Raw genomic sequence first — 19,412 nt, forward strand, 5'->3', positions numbered from 1 at the left:
GCGGTGAAGGTCCTGTGTGAGTGCCTGGAGGCGGTTGGAGGATGGATGGCGGCTAACAGATTGAGGTTGAATCCTGACAAGACAGAAGTACTGTTTTTGGGGGACAGGGGGCTGGCGGGTGTGAGGGATTCCCTGGTCCTGAATGGGGTAACTGTGCCCCTGAAGAACCAGGTGTGCAGCCTGGGAGTCATTTTGGACTCACAGCTGTCCATGGAGGCGCAGGTTAATTCTGTGTCCAGGGCGGCTGTCTAGCAGCTCCACCTGGTACGCAGGCTAAGACCCTACCTGCCCGCGGACTGTCTTGCCAGAGTGGTGCATGCTCTAGTTATCTCCTGCTTGGACTACTGCAATGCGCTCTACATGGGGCTACCTTTGAAGGTGACCTGGAAACTGCAATTAATCCAGAATGCAGTAGCTAGACTGGTGACTGGGAGTGGCTGCCGAGACCATATAACACCGGTTCTGAGAGATCTGCATTGGCTCCCAGTACGTTTCCGAGCACAATTCAAATTGTTGGTGCTGACCTTTAAAGCCCTAAATGGCCTCGGTCCTGTATACCTTTAGGAGCTTCTCCACCCCCATCGTTCGGCCCGGACACTGAGATCCAGTGCCGAGGGCCTTCTGGTGGTTCCCTCATTGCGAGAAGTGAGGTTACAGGGAACCAGACAGAGGGCTTTCTCGGTAGTGGCGTCCACCCTGTGGAACACCCTCCCTTCAGATGTGAAGGAAATAAGCAGCTATCCTATCTTTAAAAGACATTTGAAGGCAGTCCTGTTCAGGGAAGTTTTTAATATTTAATGCTGAACTGTTTTTAACATTTGATTGGGAGCAGCCCAGAGTGGCTGGGGAAACTCAGCCAGATGGGCGGGGTATAAATAATAAATTATTATTATTATTATTATTATTATTATTATTATTATTATTATTATTATTATTATTATTATTAAATGTGGGGTCTCTTGATCCCTTGCAAGAGAATGCCTGGTCACAGGGCATTCAGCCTTCCGCCTGCTTTCAGTCTCATCCCCTTGATTAGAATCCTAGAAATACAACTGAACAGACCTAGACGCTGCTCTTGGAGGCTTTCATAACAACAATTTCTAGAAGTATGCACTGCTGTTTGGGGAATTCCTTTTTACATGAGCTTTCTGGTGCACTGAAAATTTCTTGAAGTCTTAACCTTTCTCTCCCGCAAGGGGGAAATGGCAAAGAGGTGTTGAAAGGTGTCAGAAATGAGACAGTCTCTTTTTTTCATGCAAAAACAAAGAACAGTCCTTGAAGGTTGAGTTTTTTCTTAAGTTCCCTGAAGAAACTAGCAGTCAGTCTGATCCAATTATAGCCATTCTAAATAGCTAGGAATTCTCATCTGAGTACACTTTTGTCAATGCTTGACATTTCACTACAAAAATGAATAGCAATTATTGGGTTTGTGCCTGAAGAATTGTGCTCTCCTCTGGGATGTTTGAGCGATCAAAGCTGTATCGGCTTTTAAAATTTAAAGCTTATACCCTCTAATACACTATATTATATGTATGTGTGTGTGTTATGTGTGTATGTGTAAATAAATAAATGTGTAAATAAAAATTCTGGGGCAAAGCTCTTTCAAACCTTTGCTTAATTTAATCCCTGATTATTAGACAAAAGCTTGTGTGTGCCAAACACAATCCAGAATATAGAAATGTATTGGCTTTTTCTACGAATCTGGTTAGCAGAAATGCACTGTAAGCAGAATCAAAGCCCCATCACCAATACTTGGTCCATCAGTAACCTCTTTGTTATTATCAAGAGAGCCATTGTATGGTAGCATGCACAGATATTTCAATCTTTGTTCTGTCTCACCTGATTTATTGCTACATTTGCACAAACCTTTTAACTCGTTAGTATTTTTTAAATAAAACACATATGCCTCTTTTAAAAAATGAATAGCGAAGGGAGGAGGATTAATTTGCACTTACTGAACCAAGATAAGCACTGAAATGTAGTTATCCTTTGGAGTTGACACTTACCTAGATTTTGCAATGCGGTTCTCCAATCAAAAGAACATAGAAAATGTCTGCATTAGTAAAAAATGTTTACAGAAATGTAAGATTTCAGGGGGAAATGCTTCAAAAATGGATACATCAGAAGAATAAAGGTAAAGTATACCTCGGCCCAGTATACCTGAAGGAGCGTCTCCACCCCCATCGTTCTGCCCGGACACTGAGGTCCAGTGCCAAGGGCCTTCTGGCAGTTCCCTCATTGCGAGAAGCAAAGCTACAGGGAACCAGGCAGAGGGCCTTTTCGGTAGTGGCGCCCGCCCTGTGGAAGGCCCTCCCATCAGATGTCAAAACGATAAACAACTACTTGACATTCAGAAGACATCTTAAGGCAGCCCTGTTCAGGGAAGTTTTTAATGTATGATATTTTAGTGTTTTCTGGTTTCTATGGAAGCCGCCCAGAGTGGCTGGGGAAACCCAGCCAGATGGGCGGGGTACAAATAATAAATTATTATTATTATTATTATTATTATTATTATTATTATTATTATTATTAAAGAGACCCCTGACCATTAGGTCGAGTCGTGGCCGACTCTGGGGTTGTGGCGCTCATCTCGCTTTATTGGCTGAGGGAGCCGGCGTACAGCTTCCGGCCAGCATGACTAAGCCACTTCTGGCGAATCAGAACAGCACACGGAAACGCCATTTACCTTCCTGCCGGAGCGGTACCTATTTATCTACTTGCACTTTGATGTGCTTTCGAACTGGCAGGAGCAGGGACCGAGCAACGGGAGCTCACCCTGTTGCGGGGATTCGAACCGCTGACCTTCTGATTGGCAAGTCCTAGGCTCTGTGGTTTAACCCACAACGCCACCCGCGTCCCATTCATCAGAAGAATATATGCACACAATTGTATATGAATTTTCATGTGCCAATGCAGAAACAGGATGGACTTAAGAATGGAAAATGAGAAATGGAGAGAAACCAAAATGGGCAGATTTCACCCATCCCTACCCCAAGGCTGTACAGCAGCAGTATATAGTCTGGGATGTGTGTACTGTTCTGCTACAAAAAAAGGTCTCCATACTGTGTTCAGAATATTTTGTGCCATGCAAATACATTTTCAAAAATTGTTATCAGTTGTCAATTTCTGTGTTCTGTGTGACGATCACATTTTGTGGGAAATGTGTGAGTAAGTTTGGAGATGAACTAAAAATTCATAACAACATAGTCTTGGTAGCCCAATCTGGTCCAGCAGTCTGGTCAGGCAGATGCCCACAGGAAGATACAGTATGGGTACAGTGGCGCTCTGATCATAATCCCCTGTGCCTAGTGTTCAGAGACATGCTGCTCTGATGCAGGAGATGAAATATGGTCATCATGACAAGTGGCCATTGATAGCTTTTACGGGGAGCTAGATAATTTCATGGAGGGATAAGGCTATCTAAACTGGTAGCAAATTCCAGAGTTTAACTAAGTGTGAAGAAACACTTCCTATCATCTGCTCTGAATCTCTTGCTGTTCAGCTTCATTGAATGACTCCAGAGTCTCCTATTTTGTGTGTATCTGTGTGAGAGATGCTACCTATCCACTTTCCCCACATCATGCAAATACATCATTATCCCCTCTCCCCATATTCATCTAAAAAGCTCCAAATGTTGTAAACGTTCCTCAAAGGGGAGTTGCTCTTGCCCCTTGGTGAATTTGGTTGCCCTTTTCTGCACCGCAGGCAGAGAGTGGGACTCCAGATACTTTTTATAAATGGCCCAGGGCTGCAATACCTCAAGGACCGCCTCTTTCTATATGAACCTAACCGAACCCTGAGATTATCTTCTGGTGCCCTTCTTTGTGTGCCGCCTCCTCGAGAGGTCTGGAGGAAGACAACACGAGAATGGGGCCTTCTCTGCAGTGGCTCCCTGTCTGTGGAATGCACTCCCCAGGGAAGTTCGCCTGACGCCTTCATTATACGCCTTTAGACGCCAGGCAAAAATGTTCCTTTTTAACCAGGCCTTTGGTTGATTTGATTGACATCCGATGCCCTTTTAAAATGCGGAGGGGTGGTTTTTTTTGGAGGTGGGGGTTACTGAGTTGTTGTTTTTCTTTTGATTCTATATTTTATGGTTTTGTGTTCTGGTTTTGTTCTGTGAGCCACCCTGAGACCTCCAGGTATAGGGCGGTATATAAATTCAATTAGTAGTAATAATTCTAATCAGTACTTTTTCTGGGGGGATGCAGGGATATGCATACCCCTAAATATTTTGTGAATCTATAAGTTTGGCCTCATTGAGGGGCCATGTTTCAATATGAATAGGAAACTGAGAGTACCCTTAAAAAATTTTTTTAGAAAAAAAACCTGATTCTAATAATTATAAATATATCATGCAGTGCGACTGAAACAAAGCTTCCTAATATATTTCTAGTATGCTTAGCATGCTTCCTAAGTACCATATTTTTTGCTCTATAAGACCCACTTTTTCCCTCCTAAAAAGTAAGGGGAAATGTGTGCACGTCTTATGGAGCGAGTGCAGGCTGCGCAGCTATCACAGAAACCAGAACAGCAAGAGGGATTGCTGCTTTCACTGCGCAGCAATCCCTCTTGCTGTTCTGGCTTCTGAGATTCAGGATATTTTTTTTCTTGTTTTCCTCCTCCAAAAACTAGGTGTGTCTTATGGTCTGGTGCGTCTTATAGAGAGAAAAATACAGTACTTGAGGTGCTACTGTGAAATTTAATATATGTGTTGCTTTTAAGGTTCTGTTCAATTGCTCAGCTGTCTGTAGGCACTTCTATATTATACAAAGTCATATTTGAAATACTAATGTCAAAACATATAGTGTGCTGCTCGTAGTAAATGTACCTGTGTCCCTGTGTTATTGCTGCTTTGAGGTCACTTGAGAGGCAAAAGCCAGGCACTTGCCCTGTTAAAGTCTGGTTAATCAGACATGGCTGTCATTCCAGAAACGGGTGGTAATCTAATTTTCTATGACTACTGCAAAGCATCCACGAAGGCATGGAACTTGGTGAACCTTAACGTTTCCCTTCTTTCTTTGCTCAGCTGACGGGATTGAGTGTCTCCAATGGAAAAGACCAGCTTGCAGTTTTCCACACAAAGGACAACAAGGACCTAATTGTGTGCCTCCTCAGCATGCATCCAGTCAATGAGAGCAAGATTGGAGAGTTGATTGGAGTCCTGGCAAATCACTTCAAAAGGTTAGTTTGAGTACACATCATCAAGTCTTGCTTTGGGATGGCTTTTGACTCCATTTCTGTAAACATCTGGATATCTCTCTAGAGTTTGACTCCTCAGGGCTTGCACAAACCTGTATTTTAACCATGTAAGTAGCTCTTTTTGGCTACCCAACAGATGTGTCAACTGTAAGCCAAACTCTAGGTGTTGTGACACCATGCATCTGTATGTGCTTCAGGTTTGACTGTGTAGGGCCAGAATGACTGCTGATAGTTGTCCCATGTCTGGAAAGAAGCAGTATTTGGTCTCAGCTCGTCTGTGCCCTTTAATTCCCAACAGCCTATTCCACTGCGCCTTCTATTTTCCACTTGCACCCACTAATTATGTGTATAATTTGAAAAGCACTTAGCTTTTGTCGCAAAGTTCTTTCACACCCAGAATCATTTTGACTTGATTAATAATAGCTGCTGCTACACCGGCTCTCCCATTTATTACTCATCCTAGCTTTCCTTTAATCAGGCATGGCCAAACTTGGCTCTCCAGCTGTTTTGGGATCACAACTCCCATCATCCCTAGCTAACAGGACCAGTGGTCAGGGATGATGGGAGTTGTAGTCCCAAAACAGCTGGAGAGCCAAGTTTGACCATGCCTGCTTTAAGTGAATTCCCTTAAAAGGTTCAAGCTTGAAATATGACCAGTTTTGGTCAGTAAAAGTTGGCGTCTACTACATTGTTAATAGAGTTCAATATAATATGTTGTTATGGATGGAAATCCAAAATGGTCCTCCTTTTTGCAAAATGGAGTTTGGCCTCCTACATCCTTGACATGGTTTCATAGTAATCTACTCTTTATTAAAACATACCACAGGAGCCCAGTATAACTTATGTGGAACCTTTTGCTGAACCTCGTCTCAAATTTAAATTAGTAGCAAATACTATGATATTTGGAGGGACGCAGGTGGCGCTGTGGGTTAAACCACAGAGCCTAGGACTTGCCGATCAGAAGGTCGGTGGTTCGAATCCCCACGACGGGGTGAGCTCCCGTTGCTCGGTCCCTGCTCCTGCCAACCTAGCAGTTCGAAAGCATGTCAAAGTGCAAGTAGATAAATAGGTACCACTCCGGCGGGAAGGTAAACAGCGTTTCCGTGCGCTGCTCTGGTTCTCCAGAAGCAGCTTAGTCATGCTGGCCACATGACCCGGAAGCTGTACGCCGGCTCCCTTGGCAAATAAAGCGAGATGAGCGCCGCAACCCCAGAGTCGGTCACGACTGGACCTAATGGTCAGGGGTCCCTTTACCTTTACCGTTACCTTTACTATGAGTGCCTCCTTCCAATTCACTGAGGTTTCCCCACTCTAGATTATACCATTGGGTGTGGGAGAGAATATCATGTGAAGCAAGCTTTGACACCTGTCTCAGTCCAGTGCTTGAGACCTGTGGTAGATGTTTTGTCTGTGTGATTTGTGCCTCCATAGTTGTATAGGATGTTGGGGGAGCAGCTAGTACTTCTGCTGGGGGATATGTCATGTTCCTTCTGGGGTAGTTTGTCCACCTTTGGTCACCACCCTGCACTCAGCTGTCACCAGTGGTTCCTAGAAACTGTCAGCATGTGACAGCATCCCCAACCTGGGAATGGCTTTGGCTGGCCAACTAAACCTGGTAAGGGTAGCTGATGAGTCTCAACCCCTCAGTGAGTTAGTGACTTCCCTTGCATGCAAAGACAGGCTCCGGCAGATTAAGCAGATGTGACCAATAATGGGTCCAACAGTCAAGAAGGTTACAGATAGGTAGCCGTGTTGGTCTGCCATAGTCAAAACAAAAAAAATTCCTTCCAGTAGCACCTTAAAGACCAACTAAGTTAGTTCTTGGTATGAGCTTTCGTGTGCATTCTTCAGTGTATCTGAAGAAGTGTGCATGCACACGAAAGCTCATACCAAGAACTAACTTAGTTGGTCTTTAAGGTGCTACTGGAAGGATTTTTTTTTGTTTAGTCAAGAAGGTGGTTTCCGCACATGCTATAGAAGGAAGTGAGGGGCTTTTCAACCGGGGAAGGTGGGGCATCTAGGAGAAGGAAGACTCTGGTCCTAAACTTCTGCTGCCTTGTGGGATATTTTCGGGAAAATAAAAGACTAAGGAGTAAACCCTACACAAATCTGGAGTGGAGTCCCTACAGCGGTTGGATGGCGTCTTGTATGCCTCTTTCTGGCAAATCCTGCAGCCAGGCTGCTGCCAAATGTATTGTTCTGCTTTTCTTTGGACCATATCACCAAGGCCAGAGGGGAGACTTTTCGTCTGGGCCACCCAGGACCTCCATACACACCTCCTAGGCTTGTGCCCCAGAGACATGCTAACGCAGTGGTTTGACTTCACCCCTAGAGTCGCACTCCTTTGTCTCTTGAGATGATAGAGGTCAACAAGTTTGTGCTGCAGGAAATTATACAGATACCCAGGAGAGGGCGCTAGTGAGGTGGGAGAAACTGCAATGATGGGAGCTTGAGATCTGCTAGTTCCTGACTTTCTTGATTCCAGCTACCCTAGTGCCTTTAGCCTTTACCTATTAATTTACTATGGCATAATTCAAGGTGTTGTTGTTGTTGTTTAGTCGTGTCCAACTCTTCGTGACCCCATGGACCAGAGCACGCCAGGCACTCCTGTCTTCCACTGCCTCCTCAGTTTGGTCAAACTCTTGCTGGTAGCTTCGAGAACATTGTCCAACCATCTGGTCCTCTGTCGTCCCCTTCTCCTTGTGCCCTCCATCTTTCCCAACATCAGGGTCTTTTCTCTTCTCTTGAGGTGGCCAAAGTATTGGAGCCTCAGCTTCAGGATCTGTCCTTCCAGTGAGCACTCAGGGCTGATTTCCTTCAGAATGGATAGGTTTGATCTTCTTGCAGTCCATGGGACTCTTAAGAGTCTCCTCCAGCACCATAATTCAAAAGCATCAATTCTTCGGCAATCAGCCTTCTTTATGGTCCAGCTCTCACTTCCATACATCACTACTGGGAAAACCATGGCTTTAACTATACGGACCTTTGTCAGCAAGGTGATGTCTCTGCTTTTTAACATGCTGTCTTGGTTTGTCATTGCTTTCCTCCCAAGAAGCAGGCGTCTTTTAATTTTGTGACTGCTGTCACCATCTGCAGTAATCATGGAGCCCAAGAAAGTAAAATCTCTCACTGCCTCCATTTATAATTCAAGGTGTATAGTTCAGTAAAACCATCTCTCTGGTCGTCTCACACAGAACAATATTTGCTTCAGTCAATAAGCCTTAGTTGACCTAAGTCAGTGTTGGCCAGCATTTATCCTCCAGACCAGACAGTGGTCCTCCTGGAACCAGGAGTTTGCAAACTGACCCCCTTACATGTGTCCATAGTTAAGTTGGTGCCATCCAGTAATAATAGCTTTGCAGTTATGAAGGCATGGCTGGAGCATGGCACAGGAACCAAGGCCTTATACTGAGTCAGACCCATCTAGCTCAGTGTGGTTGGCACTGACTGGCAGTGGCTGTCCAGGATTTCAGACAGGAGTCTCTCCCAAGCTGAGTTGGAGATGCCAGGGTTGAATGTGGGACCTCCTGCTTGTGAGAGAGATGCTCTGCCACTGAGCCCTTTCCCATAAAAACATTCCAAAAAGAAATATTACTTGAAAGCATAGATCGAATATCTTAACAATTAAAAAAGTTTAGCCAATCAATTTCCTGAAAAGAGAGTAGCATTGAAAGATATTGATTAAGGAAGCCTGTGGCGCTGTGGGTTAAACCACAGAGCCTAGGACTCGCCGATCAGAAGGTCGGCAGTTCGAATCCCTGCGACGGGGTGAGCTCCCATTGCTCGGTCCCTGCTCCTGCCAACCTAGCAGTTCGAAAGCACACCAGTGCAAGTAGATAAATAGGTACTGCTCCAGCGGGAAGGTAAACAGCGTTTCCGTGCGCTGCTCTGGTTCGCCAGAAGTGGCTTAGTCATGCTGGCCACATGACCCGGAAGCTGTACGCCGGCTCCCTCGGCCAATAAAGCGAGATGAGCGCCGCAACCCCAGAGTCGGTCACGACTGGACCTAATGGTCACGGGTCCCTTTACCTTTACTTATGCATATGACAGTATCAGGAGGGGAGGAAAAATAGGGACCACAATTGAAAAACAAAACAAATCTCTGATTTGATGGACCCATCTTCCAACTCCCCTAATAATGTGGATTTCACTGAGCTTTGCCACACCTGTGGTGGGGGTGAGGAGATTGTTTTCACTGCAGCTGCTCTAGAAGCCCTTCAGCGGCCAAAAATATTTTCAGCAATTTGCTTAATGGAAACAGTGGAATGCAAACCTCCACTCCCTTAAAAGAAAAGGGGGGTTCATATTGCATAGCAACTCCAGACAGAAATGCTTTTTGTCCCTCTTTCTTCTACAGTCAAGTTTATTGTGCTTTTCTGAACTGGGATCCTGATGCTTAATTTATATCTTGCAGCACTTAATTGCTATGTCCTGTTGCCTGATTTGGGAGCGTGAAATCCCAATGTACATAAGTAATGCACAATTAAAATGCTTTAAAGATTTTGAAGTTGCCCCACCCAATCCAAGGGCTCAGGCTCATAACCGTGTCCCTGATTACTGTCCCGAAGGCTTGCAAACTTAAGAGCAAGAAAGTAGGGAATAGTTGGAGAGACAAAACATAAAATCTAACGGGATACATGCATTTCTACACTGATGGGGTGTGTGGAGAGGTAGGCCAGCTAGATTGAACCAAGGTATTCAGCAAACAATGAGTCCTATTCACTTCATGTGGCACCCTAGTGGATGTGGTGAGAAAGTCACTGTGTTGGTGCATCATGCCAAACCATGGTTTTGTGTAATGTGAGCATCAGGCTCCTGTGCTCCCCATTCCTTCTCTTCCTACATGGTCAGGAGAAGGACTTGGGGAGCTTTTATTTTCCATTCGCCTTAAATGCATCTGTTTGTTTCATTTGAACTGATGAGCATGGTTTCGCGTCATGATCAGTTTCAAAACAAGCCAACTTCCGACCATGGTTTATGGAACTGACTTGTTTCAAGAAAACCTAGTTAGTGTAACCCACAATCTCCAGTACAGATGAAATGACAAGTCACATTTATGGGAAACTAAATGTAAAAGCCGCTGAAATCCTCCTCCTGGCTATGCAGGGGGACAAGTGTGTATTGGAGTGGCAGGCAATGAACAAGCCTTGAATATTGCTACAATTCATGCATCTCGCTAAAACCATGGTTTAGTGTGACGTGCAAGCACAACCAATGTGTTTTGCTTTGTTTGTTTGTTTGCTCCCAGCTTTCAGATTTGTGGAAGATGTCTTTAAAAATATGAAGTCAGTATCTGCTTCTGAGGGGTGGGCTGCTGTTTGTCATGAAGAGATTTGAGGTGCCAAAGCTAGATTTGCAAATTTAGTCGTTTAGTCGTGTCCAACTCTTCGTGACCCCATGGACCAGAGCACACCAGGCACTCCTGTCTTCCACTGCCTCCCGCAGTTTGGTCAAACTCATGCTAGTAGCTTCGAGAACACTGTCCAACCATCTCGTCCTCTGTCGTCCCCTTCTCCTTGTGCCCTCCATCTTTCCCAACATCAGGGTCTTTTCCATGGAGTCTTCTCTTCTCATGAGGTGGCCAAAGAATTGGAGCCTCAGCTCCTTGGACATTATTGTTTAGGACACGACCAAATTACATCTGATGTATAAACGTAAGAAATCAAGAGAGCACTAAAAGAAAAGGGAAACTAAGCACCTTTTGTTGCTTTGGGAAACACAATCATATGCTGTGTAACTCACCAGTACTCACAAGGATTATCCTGCTACCTTTTGTGGGGTGAAGTCCCTGGTGCATACAAATGGTTTGTGAGTGACGGGCAAACTTTTGACAACTCCTGTGTTACAGGTCAAGGTGGAGAAAGGACTGGGGAGCAGGTTACATGTTGGCAGAGAATATTTGTGCCTAGCAGACGGTCCCTCTGCTGCTGGCTCACTATGCTGTGCATACAAAGATCTCCCAACTATACCAGTCAAAACAAATGAGACTTGCCAGACACTTTCATGCAATATTTTCCTCATTTCTCCAATGCAGTGTACACATGCCTCTCTCCTTGCCTGTTTGTTTTTCCTTCTCTTTAACCTCTGTAAAATGGGGCCAGTTCACCAGACTTTTTCATAAACAAGTGACACACGGAATAACATGAGCCACCTGCACACGTCAGACTAGCTGAGTCAGCTGAAGCTGTTTCAGGTGAGCCTAGTCTTGGGTCACTAAACATCCAGTATGCAAGGAGATGAAACTGGAAGGGTTGGTGCTGAAGGTACAGGAAAAGGAAATGGGTGAAGCAATTGAGGGCAGAGGGAAGACAGAAGCAGACAGCAGCCATTTCAGAATGACTTGAAATACGAAACATTCACCAGCTGTGGATGTTGCGGCTTGTGGGTGTAGTTTTCTGGTCTGCAAATGGAGATATTGCCCAGCCTAAGGACTACTCTCATTTAACATCAGATTTACACAAACATTGTGGTGGTGTTTTTCATCATTCTCATCAAAAGTACTTTTAGAAATCCCACCCTCAATCCTGTGCTCCAAAAACATAGTGGAGCTTTTGTGCTCAGCAAACAAATGCTATGTTCTTGTAAACAGAGCTGGTTTTGCGTTGTGGTTAAGAGTGGCAGCCAGGATCCCTGCTTCAAATTTCACCTTAGCCGTGAGCTCGCTGCGATCTTAAGGAAGTCACTGTGTGTTAACCTCAGGCCCAGCAGCTGCAGAATGGGGAAAATAACTGGTGTCAGTTGATTGGCAGAGCTGTCAGGTCCACAAGTTCCCCAGATGTGTAGCACTTCCAGAACAAAGGCTTTTTGCACTCCCTAGAAGCAGTGCTTTCGTTGTGATGGTACTCAACATTACAGAGTCCTGTCACCTCTCCCCCTCTGTCTATGGCAACCATTCTGTGCTGGAACTCACAGTGCTCTTATCAAGATATGGGTACCAGCAGCTCATTTTACCAAAATAATAATAATTAAGCACTTCCTAAAAGCAAGCCAAATTCAACACAGTAGGTCTTTTCCATCCGCAAACATGCTTTGGGTTGCACTGCACATAATACAGTCATACCTAAGTCTCGAATGGCTTAGTCGATGAACTAATTGGCTCCCGAGTGCCAAAAACCCAGAAGTAAGTGTTCTGGTTTTTGAACATTTTTTTGGAAGTCAAACCATAGCTAACAACCGTCCCTTATTTGGCAGGAAAGTCCCTTATCCCAGCTCTGTGTCCCGCTGCTATCCCTTATTGATGATGTCCCTTAAATTTCCCGGGTTTCAAAGGAAGCAGCTCCTCTCCCTCCCTGCCTGCCAGCCAGGGAGGAGGAAGGCTCCAACTGTGTTGCTTGGCTGCGTCGCTCACCCAATAAGGAGTCTAAGAACGACTGGAGGGGGGGTGAAGCCTGCATGCCTTGTGCCGATCAAATCGGCTGCATTGCCTGGGGACTCGCCTTTGCTCAGCGCTTCCCAGTGGAGAGGTGACGGTGGTTTTCCTTGCTGCATCCCCTTTGCTGGGTTGCTGCGCTGTGGGAACCACTGCTTGAGTCTTCGTTTGGCTGCTGGCTGGGCTTTCTGCCTTTGGCTCAGGGGGCTCAGAAGTTGAACATACCTGTGTTTGGAAAATCCCTTATTTTGGCTGCTGATCCCTTATTTTCGAGGCTGCTGGTCCCTTATTTTGAAATCTGTAAGTTGACAGCTATGAGCCAAACGTCCGACGTGGCTTCCGCTTGAGTGCAGGAAGCTCCTGCAGCCAATCGGAAGCCACACCTTGGTTTTCAAGCGGTTTCGGGAGTTAAACAGACTTCCGGAACGGATTAAGTTCGGGAACCAAGGTTCCACTGTATCTGAATGCTGAGTATTAGTACTTCTTATTTACTCTGCTTCTTTTCATATTGGCCCTGAGCAACCTTGAGGGTGCCATTAATGCAGGAGTGGAGATCTCAAGGCTCTCCAGATGTGATTGGACACCAATTCCCGTCAACCTCAGCCAGTGTGGCCAGTGGCCAAGAATTATGGTAGCTGTAGTCCAGCAGCAGCTGGAAGGCCACAGGTTTTACACCTCTTACTTTAGTGTGTTAGATGTCCTTGCCGCTTGGACTCCAATGAGATTCATTCACAACATCCGCTGCTCAATTTTTGGAACTGCTTTTTAAAATCTAGTTTTAATATTGTCCAACCCTTCAGCTTAAAAACCTCAAAATCTGCCTCCCTCTCTTTCTTTCTTTCTTTCCTTCCTTCCTTCCTTCCTTCCTTCCTTCCTTCCTTCCTTCCTTCCTTCCTTCCTTCCTTCTTAATTTTAAGCTTGGGTTGCTTCCTTCTCCTTCATTAAATGCTGCCCTCAAGAACAGTATGGATACCAAATGAGCTCCGACTCAAATAATTTATTTTGCAGTCTGTTAAACAAGTGCAAGCTTCAGGTTTATTCCCCCCCCCCCCCATTTCAGCAAGGTTTCCTCTCTATTTGAGAAGAAACATTGGAGATGTTTCTGAAGCGGAATATGCATAATGCCAGTGTCTCTTTCGAGACAGATATAGAGACATGGCAAGGTTTATAGTTTCCCCTTAATGTTAATGAGCAAGCATCTTCCTGAGGAAATGGCTCTCTGCAGAAGTGCAGAACACCTCCACTCGAAAGAGCCATTGAAAACTTGCTAATGTCAGATTTATCTGTCACTTAAGCATTTGTATGCTGTTGGAAAGTTGATTTCTGCTGACAAAGGATGCCGGTAAAGGAGGCAGCCAAATCCTTGCTAATGACAGGGCCTTGTCTGCAAGAGTATGTGAGGCAAAGCAGCTTGCCAGAAAAGACCCTAACTGCCCCTTTATAATATACATTTCATTTTCAATTTATGTTATTTTATCTATACATTACTTATAAAAAGCACCCCGAAATATTACATAAACCATCACAAATAATTCAGCCATGAAAGTAACGCTGAGGGGCAGTTCAGGTGTCGTAATCTCAGTTCAGCAAACCGTTGTTTATTAATGCAAGCGGCATCCACCTCTCCTCTCATATGCTGGCTTTGATGCTTCAATCATGGCAACCCACAATTTCCTGTTACATCTGAAATAGCAAACTGAGATGGATTAATTTTAGTTTACTAACCATTTTATAGTCCTGGCTTCATAACCTTGTTAGTAAACCAGGATTAACTGAGATCTGGTGGTATTAGGAAACCATGGTTTAACAAACCACTATAGAAACAGTCACTCCACTGTGGGAGGGCAGGAACAAAGAGGGGAGTACCCTGGCACAGTGCTTGTTCTCAGCTTAATAAACCATGGTTTTATTTCGTCGAGATTGTTAATGTCTGAACTAGTCCACTTAAATGAAATGCAAGCAGATTAGAGGATGTGAAAATATTTTGTGGGACAAACCTTTCTAAAGGCCTGCGTGATTGGCTGTAGATAAGTTTGGTTTGGAAACCTGTTCCACAATCTTGCAGTTGCTGTATACAGTGGTACCTCAATTCTAGCACGGAATGCTTTCCGGAAGCCCATTCGGCTTTCGAAACGTTTGAAAACCTAGGTGCGACTTCCCATTGGTTGCAAGAGCTTTGTGCACTCAATGGAAGCTGTGTCACATGTTTGGGTTCCGAAAAACATTGAAAATGGAAGAATTTACAGTCATACCTCAAGTTAAAGATGCTTCATGTTGAGCATTTTCAGGTTGCGCTCTGCGGCGACCTGGAAGTAACGGAATGCGTTACTTCCGGGTTTTGCCGCTCACGCATGCGCAGACGCTCAAAATGACGTCATGCGCAGAAGCGGCAAGTCGCGATCCTCAGACACAGGTTGCATTTGCTTCAGGATGCGAACGGGCCTCTGGAACGGATCCCGTTCTAATCCAGAGGTACCACTGTACTTCTGGGTTTTCGGCATTCGAGAACCGAAACGTACGACAGCGAAGGCATTTGCGAACCGAGGTACCACTGTATACCATATTCTGTCATCCTAGGGATCTAAGTTTCTTTAGTTCTTGAGCGTACACGGTGACTTAAAAACCCCCAAAACCTAACGGCGCATGTCCTACAGCAACTAAAATCTAAATTCTGAACGTAGTGCACTTAGGACCTCAAAATAAAGCTCCATTCATGGCATGTTGCTGCCTGATAGTGGCTGTGCAATTGTCTTCTCTGGGATCCCCATTTTCTCTCAAGGTGCCTACCATCTAGAGACCCTCCTCTTTATCTAGCAGCAGAATGCTTCTGAAGTTCTTGTAGGCTGGAGAAAACGTTCCTCTCATCCTGGGTAGATAACCATGGAATTCCAAGAGTAGCAGCAAGTTGTGGCCGTGCTCTACAAAAATGTGTGTTGAGTGCAGTAAGCCGCCCGAGTCCCAAGGATCTAAAGGTGGCTGATCTTGCTGCTAGCTTTCTTAGGCTACCTGCTGCTCCAAAATCCTTTGTGCACACTCACAAACAGATGGTGGCTGATATTGCTGCTCTAGCCAGAGTTTAAATTCACCGACAGCAGCATTATGGAGCTGTCAAAAGATCCATCTGCCCCAAGCAGCTGTCCTGGCATTTGCCTGTCTGCCTCCTTGGGAAATTCTGTGCCTCCTTGTTCTCAGGCAGACATATAACTTTGCTGCTACTGCTGTTTTATTGGGACAGGAATGGAAGCAGGACCATCTGCCTGATAGCTTTAATCAGAAAAAGGCTACTTCTCTCCCCCAGGCTCCCCACAAGCCTTTTCTTATCTTTTGAGCTGATAGTTTTCTGGCTGTGTCCAGAGGCAGTTCTGGGCTGTAGATAGCTACTTCGGGTTTCTTGGACACAGGTCATGTGCACTCATTGTGTTTGTGTGCGAGAGAGAGAGAGAGAGAGAGAGAGAGAGAGAGAGAGAGAGAGAGAGAGAGAGAGTCAGTGACTCTTGCCTTTGTGTGTGTTCCCAAACCCTCCAATGAGTAAGGCTGAAAGACTTTACTTAATTAATTTTTACTACATTTCTGTTTAACCGCAGATCTATGAGTGCCTTTTTTAAAAAATCATGACTCTTTCACATACCGGGATTTATTTTGGTCTGTTTAATTGTTCTCTGAACAGGAGAATCTTTATGAAAGCTTGAAGCTATTCAACTAGTTGACAGATGAGCCACCCTGTACTTGTAACCAAAAACTGCTGTTTGGTGTTTTTAAAAAGTAGGTTTAAAAATAAAATACCATTCATTTGTTTCAATGCATTTATTTTTTTATCTGATGCATTTTCAAATTAAAACCACTGAAGAATTACTAGGTGTTTCACAATCAATCATTCTCTTTTCTTAAAAAATAATAATAAAACCACCCAAACAATAAACTATCAATTTTAGATATCCTGTAAGCCTGCCAGCGTGGGTGGAGTATACATATAACAACAACAGCAACAAACATGTCTTTAAGCAAACAGAATAGCCCACAATCCACAATGCATCCCTATCTGCATTTTTGTAACAAGTTGTACAAAAAAACCTTGTAGTTTGTGTATATTTCTTGATCAAGTAGCTGCTGATTTGCCTTGCATATACATGTTCATTCTGTGACATTAATTCTGCAGCTACCAAGCTTCCAATGCAATGAATAGGCAAGTGTGGATACTTGATGACAGTGGTACCTCGGGTTACATACGCTTCAGGTTACAGACTCCGCTAACCCAAAAATAGTACCTCGGGTTAAGAACTTTGCTTCAGGATGAATGCAATTTCAAGTACAGTGGTACCTTGGGTTACATATGCTTCAGGTTACATACGCTTCAGGTTACAGACTCTGCTAACACAGAAATATTACCTCGGGTTAAGAACTTTGCTTCAGGAAGGGAACAGAAATCGTGCTCCAGCGGTGTGGCAGCAGCAGGAGGCCCCATTAGCTAAAGTGGTGCTTCAGGTTAAGAACAGTTTCAGGTTAAGAACGGACCTCCAGAACGAATTAAGTACTTAACCCGAGGTGCCACTGTACTTATGAACAACCTCACTTTGGTGGCAGAATTATATATTGGAGTCAAGAGGGATGAAGCAACTTTTACCACATATGTGTTTTTATGCTAGTTGGTGTCTGTGTCGGATCTGAATTGCTTTTTATATTGCTGCTTTAAAAAAAATTGTTTTATATCTAATGTTTCTCTATATGCGAATGTTTCAACTGTTTTTATATATTGTGTTATTCTGTTTTGATCGTATTGGAAAGTCCCGTGAGAAGCATCTCATAAATGAAAGTACGCCTGCAACAGTGGGCATTGGAAATTACAACGTATATTCTTTGATAAATTACAATATTTCAATGGGCTTCTTTTTTAAGATGCCGTTGTGGTATTTTCAAACCTGCATAACAAGCCATTGTGAGCCTCTTGCATTTGCATAGAATTGCAGAGTTGGAAAAGTCCAACTCACTGCAATGCAGGAATCTCAACTGAAACATCCTTGGCAGATGGCCATGAAATATCTGCTTTAAAATCTTAAATGAAAGCGTTCACCATCTTCTGAAGGAGTCCATTCCACTGTCAAGCGGCTCTTACCATCAGAAAGTTCTTCCTAATGTTCAGTCAGGAAATTATTATTTTTTTTATAAATATTTATTCAAGATTTTCTTAATACAATAAAGAAAAAACAAACAAAATAACATATACTTTAACAATAATCATACTTTCTTCACTTCTTTGGACTTCCTCACATCTCTCGTTCCTGCGTTCCAAATTTTCAAACTTTACCCAGCAATTTATCACCTTATTTCAATTCTTATCTTATAATTTTCCAATATTGTATCCCTAATTTTGGATAATTTGACCCAAACCTTAAAAACTTAATTTTAACATAATATTTATCCAAAATTTATCTTTTCTCATATTTACATTTATCTTCATCTTCCTTTTAACTAGCTTGTTGGTGCCCTATTGTTAATAATCTTACATCTCTCTTAACATTCATACAATTTACAATATTTTTGTAAATACTGTAGTCCTTAAATTTCTTCCAATCCTCAGTCAGGATATTATTGTGTTGCACGCTCTCACCTGCACATGGTCACCCATTCTTCTGCTAAAGGTGTAAAGCGCTTGGATGGTCACAGCCCCCTTCTTCCCAGCTGTAATGGCTGCAGCATAAACCAGCAGACTGAGACTCTTTAATAACAAGGAATATTCTTAGTAGGTATCCTGCGATGGAGCTGTCCGTTTGTGGCAGATCAGCAATAAAAGAGTTCGAGTTTCCGTATTCAGCAAACTCCACATTCTGATCAGATATTTCTCAGCATTTCCAGTATCTCATTCTGATAGGGCACCTGCACCCGCAAATTACGATTAGAATTTCAACTCTCAATGATGCATGGTGATTTGGGGGGCCCAGTAGGCCTGGTCAACATTCCCATGTGAACTGCATGTTTCATGGCAGACATACAGGGATTTCTTGCCAGCTGAAAAAGATCCACGGAAGACTAAAAGCTTGAACACAGCTAGTGTATACATTTTATAATCAGGGCTAAGTATATCAATACATAGGGATGTGGGTGGCACTGTGGGTTAAACCACTGTGCCACTTGGGCTTGCCAACCGAAAGGTCGGTGGTTCGAATCCCCATGAAGGGGTGAGCTCCCATTGCACTCAGTGCAAGAACATAAATAGGTGCCGCTCCGGTGGAAAGGTAAACGGCGTTTCCGTGCACTGCTCTGGTTTTGCCAGAAGCAGCTTAGTCATGTTGGCCACATGACTTGGAAAAACTGTCTGCGGAAGCGGACAAACGCCGGCTCCCTCGGCCTGTAAAGCGAGATGAGCGCCGCAAACCCAGAGTCGTTCACAACTGGACTTAATTGTCAGGGGTCCCTTTACCGTGTGTGTGTGTGTGTGAGAGAGAGAGAGAGCGAGAGCGAGAGAGAGAGAGAGAGAGAGAGAGAGAGAGAGAGAGAGAGAGAGAGATGAGACAACTGTGATTGAAAAACTATTGACTGTCTCTCTGGCCAAAGGCCCTTGCTATGTCAGCTTCAAGACTGAGGTAATGACTCTGACTTGGCATAATTTGGAAGAAATCTGAGGTGCTTTTGAAGTGCCTGGCATTTATGAGAACAAGTTAATGAGGCTTCAGCTCCTCAAACAGTGATTCACACCTTGGGTAGAGACTCCAGATCACCTCTCCTATATGACCTCCAGCCAAAAGAAACCACACACACACACAACACCAGAAAAACTTAATTGCATCTCCCATTCTGCCAAATTGGTGGAGTGGCTATCTATTAATATCCTGGCTTTACAGCTACA

At 44.1% G+C, this 19,412-nt stretch overlaps 1 protein-coding gene across 2 annotated transcripts in view; it reads left to right on the forward strand.

Annotated features, from left to right (window-relative positions):
- Nucleotides 1-19,412, forward strand: part of MYO1D (myosin ID) — a 175,832-nt gene that overhangs the window by 110,302 nt on the left and 46,118 nt on the right. For both annotated transcript variants that reach the window (XR_014162166.1, XM_081883878.1), the window contains exon 21: nt 5,030-5,184. Coding sequence is in view for 1 of the 2 variants with exons in the window: in XM_081883878.1 (XP_081740004.1) it covers nt 5,030-5,184 (155 nt within the window). In the remaining variant the exon portion in view is untranslated. The remainder of the gene's footprint in view (nt 1-5,029; nt 5,185-19,412) is intronic.

The sequence above is a fragment of the Podarcis melisellensis genome, assembly GCF_964234715.1.
Source record: "Podarcis melisellensis genome assembly, chromosome: 13".
NCBI lineage: Eukaryota > Metazoa > Chordata > Lepidosauria > Squamata > Lacertidae > Podarcis > Podarcis melisellensis.